The sequence below is a fragment of the Spinacia oleracea genome, chromosome 4 (genome assembly GCF_020520425.1).
Source record: "Spinacia oleracea cultivar Varoflay chromosome 4, BTI_SOV_V1, whole genome shotgun sequence".
Lineage (NCBI taxonomy): Eukaryota > Viridiplantae > Streptophyta > Magnoliopsida > Caryophyllales > Amaranthaceae > Spinacia > Spinacia oleracea.
In genome coordinates this window covers 52,069,347-52,076,950 of record NC_079490.1, presented here as the reverse complement: position 1 = coordinate 52,076,950, position 7,604 = coordinate 52,069,347, and the positions used below count along the sequence as shown (strand labels likewise).

General features: G+C 38.4%; 2 protein-coding genes across 2 annotated transcripts; one reads left to right on the top strand and one right to left on the bottom strand.

Moving 5' to 3' along the window:
* Window positions 1-52: 52 nt before the first annotated feature.
* On the bottom strand, window positions 53-2,677 carry LOC130471535 (uncharacterized). The gene is made up of 4 exons (XM_056841727.1): window positions 2,309-2,677; window positions 2,040-2,237; window positions 1,610-1,939; window positions 53-1,546 (listed from the first exon to the last, which is right to left on the bottom strand). The coding sequence occupies exons 1-4, from the start codon at window positions 2,675-2,677 to the stop codon at window positions 53-55; spliced, it is 2,391 nt and encodes a 796-aa protein (XP_056697705.1).
* Window positions 2,678-5,111: 2,434 nt separating this feature from the next.
* Window positions 5,112-6,303, top strand: LOC110799693 (uncharacterized). Its single transcript, XM_056841726.1, has 3 exons — window positions 5,112-5,353; window positions 5,470-6,127; window positions 6,283-6,303. The coding sequence occupies exons 1-3, from the start codon at window positions 5,112-5,114 to the stop codon at window positions 6,301-6,303; spliced, it is 921 nt and encodes a 306-aa protein (XP_056697704.1).
* Window positions 6,304-7,604: the final 1,301 nt, after the last annotated feature.

Below are 7,604 nucleotides of genomic sequence, written 5' to 3'. Positions count from 1 at the left end.
TTGATAAATATTCCATGCAGATGACAAATAACAAGGGTGACATGGGATCACCTTATCTCAATCCTCTTTTGGATTTGAAAAAACCTTGCATTGAGCCATTAACCATCAAAGAAAACATGGGAGTAGTGACACACTCCATAACAATCTGCACAAAAGAAGTGGGGAAACCCAACTGCTCAAGCATAGATTTCAGAAACCCCCAATCCACTGTATCATATGCCTTCTGTAAATCTATTTTCATCAAACAGCTAGGCTTTACTGATTTCCTACCATACTGCTTAACCAAATCTTGGATCACCATGATATTGTGAACAATGTACCTCCCATGTACAAAACCACCCTGATTCTCCTGGATAAGATCAGGCAAGATCTGTCTCATTCTCCCACATAATACCTTGGTAACGCATTTATATAAGGTGTTACAGCAAGATATAGGTCTGTATTCACTCACATTTTTTGGGCATTTAGTCTTGGGAATAAGAGTAATAACAGTATGATTCAGCTCCTTCAACAATTTACCACTCTGCAGCACATCTAACACAGCAGCAATCACATCATCCCCCACTATGTGCCAAGCATCTCTGTAAAAGAATGATCCAAATCCATCTGGCCCTGGTGCTTTAACACCTGGAATAGACCATAAAGCACTCTTCACCTCTTCTCTAGTGTAAGGAGCATTTAGAATAGCTCTGTGAGCATCTGTAACCAATGGACCTGTTTGAACTATATGAGAAAGAACTTCAGCTCTTTGAGTACTATTACCACCCAATAAACATTCATAATACTCCAAGAAAGCACTAGTAACCTCAGTAGGATTATCCCTCCAAACTCCATTCTTATCATGAATACTATACACTTGATTCTGCAAATTTCTTCTTTTTATACTCTGGTGAAACAAAGTAGTATTCTCATCCCCACTCTTGATCCACTCAACTTTAGCTTTTTGCCTCAAAAAATCCAAATAAACCTGATGTTTATCTTTGTATGTCTTAATAGCATCTAACTCTTCATTAGCAAGTGAATGATCATCAGGATGAAGATGCATAGCTTCTTGAGCAGCTAATAAGTCATGATAGGCCTTCAAGTCTGCAGCATGTACATCAGAAAAACCAGTCTTATTAAGCTCTTTCAAAGCCAACTTCACTCTCTTCAACTTAGATACCACTACAAACATTTTACTTCCAGAAATGGGTCTATCCCATTGAGTTTTAACAATCTCACCAAACTTTGGAGCACTTTTCCACATAGTGAAGTATTTAAAAGGTTTCTTCCCCCCATTACTCTTAGGGTAAACAGTGAGCAACCCAGGTGAGTGATCAAAAGCACCTTCACTCAGGAAACACACCTCAGCAGCAGAATAAGAATCAACCCATTTAGGGTTAGCAAGAACCCTATCCAATTTAGAAAAGACCCTATTTGCTCCTTCCTGCTTATTGTTCCAAGTAAAGAAATGACCACTACTTTTGATATCTTCCATGCTACAACAGTGCATACAAGCATTAATGTCAGCAATTTCAGATTGTCTAACAGCAGAACCAATTCTCTCCTATGTGTTCATCACACAGTTAAAATTACCACACAGAATCCAAGGATCCTGAGTATTCAAAACTCTCAAATCACTCCATAACCTCTCTCTCTGCTTACTATCATTGAAAGCATACACAAAAGTGCAAAAGAAAGCTGGCATACCACTCATAGGAGCGACAAGACAGTGAATATGTTGAGCTGTAACAGACAAAATGCTGACAGTGAAACTACCAGGATTCCAAGCCACAATTATTCTACCTCCAGAATGGAAGCTTGAGTTGCTAGTGAAACACCAACTAGAGAAAATCTTCTGATAAAGTTTACCCAGATTTGGCAACTTTACCTTGTGCTCTAGGAGACCAACCAATCCAATTCCATGCTGCTGAATGAATCTACACACTTCACTCTGCTTCTGGGTTGAATTGAGCCCCCTAACATTCCAACTTAATATCCTATCCATGAGGAGAAGAAGAGTTCCCTCTTCCAATTAAACTCCCCATTTGATCACTGACACATCTGTGATCACCAGAACTGTCTTGCAGTTGTGGAGAAACTTGCTCCTGTTGCTCATCATTAAGTAACTGGAAAGGATTTGCAGTTTGAGTGGGTTCCACAGAAGAAACTCTCACTCTTATTGGTCTAAGTGCCCTCTGAAACCCCTCTTGATCCACTTCCACCTCTTGAGGTCTTACTTGATGCACAGGTTGTACCTATTTCTGCACCCACACTTTCTTAGTTTTGTTCTGTCTACATTCTGATTCAGTATGCCCTATCAACTGACATTCACACAGAGTGTTGGCCTCCATTCATATCTCAATTCCACCTGAGTTGTCATGCCATGCTCATTCACAAAAGAAACAGACTCAGGTAATTTCTGATTCATTGGCACTTCCACCATAACTCTAGCAAAGTCTAGCTTGTCCCTATTAATAGTGGCTGAATCTCTCTTAACTGGTTTACCAATTTGCCCCACTATTTTAAACAAAGCTTTTTCACCCCAATATTTGAAGTTCAATCTCAATTGGATCCAAATAGGGATAACCTGTACTTCTTCCTTTTCCATGTCCATATCCACAGACCAAGGCCTAACAATTAGGGGTTTCTTATCAAAGAAGCAATGACCAGTTAACACTGTATCTCTTGCCTCCATTGTCATAAATCGCACCAGAAATACTCATTTCTTCACCATCACCACTTTATCCACTTTAAAATTCCTCCATATTCTCCTAAAGTATCCCTCCATCACATGAACAGGAGGGTTTGCACCCACTACATAACAAACAACAGCAGAATTCCGGAAATCAATCTCATCCTGTATATCATCTATTTCAATATGAAATGAATTCACTATGGGTGGAATCGCATCATTATGATCAGTATTACTATGATTATCACTATGCTCAGATTTAGCAGCATCATCAAATTGTTGTAAAATGGGTATTGAAACCATACCAATATCCAGCTTAGATCGAGTAGTACCTGCATTCACCTGTTTTGCTGAACCATGGATGACTTCCATGAATTCATTGAATGAATGTCGAACTTCTGATCGAACTTGGAGATGTCGCAACCCAGATTTTGGAGTGAAAACTTCATTCTCAATCCCAAAATCCAAAGCCTCTACGCCTAAAACTTCGTCCATCGAACGAGTTTTCAGCGCTTGGGAATCCGAAGATGGTCCTCGTGGTCTTCCATTGCCATTTCCATGCCTGTTTCCTTGAGCTTTCGACCCAGTTTTTCTTGCCATGGCTACGGCTCACGTTAAGCTAACGTGCATCGAGAGAGGAAACTTGGGAGAAAAGGAAACTATGGGAATCAATCTTAATTTTCAGATTGTTTATGATTGGAACTTGCCTTGGTTTTCTCTCTTTTTTGGGCACAACAGGAACAACTGTTTCCACTTTTTTCTTTTTGTTCTTTCCATTGTTTGTTACTCCTGCTGCTGAACAAAGAAATGTCTTTTAAGCACGATTCTTGTTCCAACTTTGAATCTCGTGTTTCCTTTCCTTATGGAAAATCCAATTTCACTAGCATGTTTTTCGTAGAAACCTAGAACTTCCTCCACTGTTTCTCCAGTGTAACCCATCAGCGTTCCAAGAATATCATGATCCGGTTCTGTTATTTCAATTATTAAAAACCAGCAGAAATTTTAATCATAAAACCCTAATTTTCAACTGCGAATATAAGGGGGGGCCTGGGTGGGCCTTGGCCCGCCCCATAAAAAAAACTAAATCTTCTATGAAAAAAAAAGAAAAGGAAACTGATAAGAATTTACTTGGGCGTAAAACCTATGGCAGCGCGGATAACAGGACAACTAAAGTACCCTATATATAAACTGCTATTCTGCATAATTGTATATTGGGCCCACATTTTCCAGCTTTTGCAGAATTTTCTAATTAAAAGTGAAATCTTTCCCTACTATACTATTGCCGCCAATCTCACCGTATTGCAATTATCAATTGAAGATTGCAATTTCAAGGATCGGCCCCACTCAACAAGTCAACATCAACATCAATTAACTGAATTAAGGTATGTACTACAGTACTACTACTCGTATTAACCATTCGTAGTTTCGTACTTTGTACTTATTTTTCTATCTGTTATACTCGTATGAATCGTATGATTGTAGAATTTGTACTGTATTAATTTCAATTTATTTCTTGAACCTTACTTTTACATATTAGGGGAAAGATAATTTTTTTAGGGGGAAATTGAAACAAAATAGAAGTATTTAACAGTATAATGTTATGAAATTTATTTTATTTTGATCAAACGGAGTAGTTTATAGTAGTTTGTTCAATATTATTATTTGTAGGTATAATTATGAAGAGGAAAACGATTGACTCATATTTTACAAAATCGAAAACCTCTCTAGTAATTAATGTTGATAATTCCCGCCCTAGTGTTACTACTGAAATGGATGATGTGATAGAAGAAACATTAACTCAAACTCCTGACGAGCAACCTTCAGATACACATAGAGTTGATTCGTCTACAATTAATTAATACGGGTGATACTTTTGTGCGTGATCCAGCATTGCGTAAGCCCATTACTAGCTATCCTGCAGACGAACAAGAAAATATTGTGGTAAAATTCACAAAGTACGGACCTTACCAAATTCCTATTAATGAATATCCTCAATCTGGTCCAGATGATCATCTACGACGATTCCAGTCTAAGTGGTTTGAGACTTTTAATTGGTTAGAGTATTCACCAACTATCGATGCTCCTTATTGTTTCCCATGTTTTCTTTTTGTAAGAAACCATTAGGAAAATCTAGCTCAGATACTTTTACAATCCAAGGATTTAGGAATTGGAAAAGAATTGGAGGAAAAGATTGTGTATTTGTATCTCATATGGGAAAAGATACTAATTCAGCTCATGCATATTCTACTTTGTGTTGGGAGAATCGGAAGAAACCTGAAGGTCATGTTGACAATGTCATTGAAAAACTTACTCCAAAACAGATTGCTGATAACTAAGTGTTTCTATACAAATTGTTCGATGGCTTACATTTCAAAAATGTGCATTTAGGGGACACGATGAGATTGCAACATCACTAAATCAAGGGAATTTTTTAGAGATGTTGAAACTAATTGCTTCCTATAATAAAGATGTACAAAAAGTTGTGTTAGGAAATGCTCCACAAAATGCTCAATATATAGCTCCGGACATTCAAAAGCAAATTTTACAAATCTTTGCTCAAAAAGTGCAAAATGAAATTCGCAAGGAGATTGGTGATTCAAAATTTTGTATTATTGTTGATGAATCTCGAGATGTATCAAAACGGGAACAAATGGCTATTGTTATAAGATTTGTTGATGGGTATGGGATTCTGCGAGAACCGTTTTTGGAGTTGGTAAGGATACTACTTCCAAGACTCTTAAAGAAGAAATCACCACAGTTTTGTCTAATCATGAGTTAAGTATTCAAAATCTTAGAGGTCAAGGATATGATGGAGCCAGTAATATGCGCGGGGAGTGGAATGGTTTGCAAGCTTTGTTTATAAAAGATTGTCCATATGCATACTACGTGTATTGTCTAGCGCACCAACTGCAATTGGCTCTTGTTGTTGCTGCAAGAGAAGTGTTTAAGGTTCATGAATTTTTCAAAGATTTAATATTTATTGTGAATGTAGTCAGTTCTTCTTCTAAGCGTCATGATGAGTTACAAGATAGACAAGTAACTGAGTTAGAACACTTGGTTGAAATTGAGGAGGTTGAGACTGGTAAAGGGTTGAATCAAATTGGCACCTTGAAACGTCCTGGGGATACTAGATGGAGTTCTCATTTCAAGTCCATATGTAGCGTTGTAAAGATGTTCAATGCTACTCAATCTGTCCTTGAGAAAATTGCTACTTATCGTCAAGCCACTTGTTCTCAACGCGGAGATGCCACTTATGCTCTTAAAAAGTTATTGGCTTTTGATTTTTTATTCATTTTACACGTGATGCAGGAACTTATGGGATATACAGATGCACTTTGTCGAGCTTTGCAACATAAACCAATAGACCTTTTAAATTCTATGGATTTAGTTGCGAGCATAAAATCTTTAATTCAGAAGTTAAGAGATGATGGATGGGAAAATCTTTTACAGAAAGTACTCTTATTTTGCAACAAACATGACATCATAATCCCTGATTCGCAAGTTCCTTATTTCGATTTTATTCGTTCTCGGCGTAACAAAGATGTCATATCGGTGGAGCATCACTATAGAGTGGACGTATTTACAGCTACCATGATCAACAATTGCAGGAACTCAATAGTCGTTTTTGAAGGAAATAATGACCTTGGTCCAAGTATGCATTTAATGTTAAGTCTAATAAATGCGGTTCAGTATTAATTAACAAGTTAATAATTCAGTGAGATCAAGTGAGCTGAATGCCTAGCTAGAGGCCGCTTCAGTTCAAGTGGAATTAATGATATTAATCCACAGCTTACTCTTGACTAAACCCGTAGGGTCACACAAATAGTACGTAAACGGATCAAGTATTTAATGGCATTAAACACTCCATCTATGGATATTCGGAATCGACGGATCTTGGTTTCAGTGGGAGCTAAGATCGTCAAAGGCAAGTAAATGAATACTCCGGAAACGATGATATTGCCGGAAACGGAAATATGGATCGTATCGGAAATATAAATATTATCCAAATCGTAGATGTTGCCGGAAACGGAAACATGGTACGTATCGGAAAATATTAACGGAAATGGAAATATTGCCGGAATCGGAAATATTGCCGGAAACAGAAATATTGTCAGAATCGGAAATATTATCGGAATCGGAAAATAATTCCGGAAACGGAAATATTAAATATTTGTTTGAAACGGAAATTAATTCCGGAATCGGAAATATTAAATATTGCTCGTATCGGAAATGAATTCCGGAATCGGGAAATTAATTGGAAGCGCATCGTACGAATTAGCATCGGACGAGACTTGCTAGACGAAGGCCCAACATAAGCCAGGCCTGCGTCCAGCAAGCCATGCACATCAACACAACGCAGCAAGGCCACGCCAGGCCCAGCATAAGGCCAGGCCCAGCATGGCGCGCGCGCAACATTGGTTGCGAGCAATGCTTGTGGGCTACGAGCTGTGCAGCTCGCGTGGGCCGCGAGGCTTGCGCGGGCTGTGCGGTGCTCGTGCTCGTGTGCGGTTGTGTGCGATACGAATCCTAAAGCTATTGGAATTCGTTCTATGATTAAATCCTAATCCTAGTAGATGGAATTTATTTAATAGAGTTCTAAAGGGATTCTAATTAAACTAATTGGTATTCTAATAGGATTCTAAATCCTTTTCCTTGACTCTATAAATATGTGCCTAGGTTCACAAATTTATACACAAGTTTTCAAGTATTCAAAGGTAAGATTTTTAAGCAAAAATCAGCCAAACACTTGCACCCTAATAGCCGAAAATTCTAAGAACCTTAAGGGCGATTCTAGTTGGTCAAGCTTAAGGCGGATCCGGACGTGCTGTGGACTTTCTACGGAGGGACGACACTTGGAGTCCTAAAGACTTGTTATTGTTCTGTTCGGGCGCAGCTAGGGAGGGCACGCTACAAAGTGTATGCATCCTAG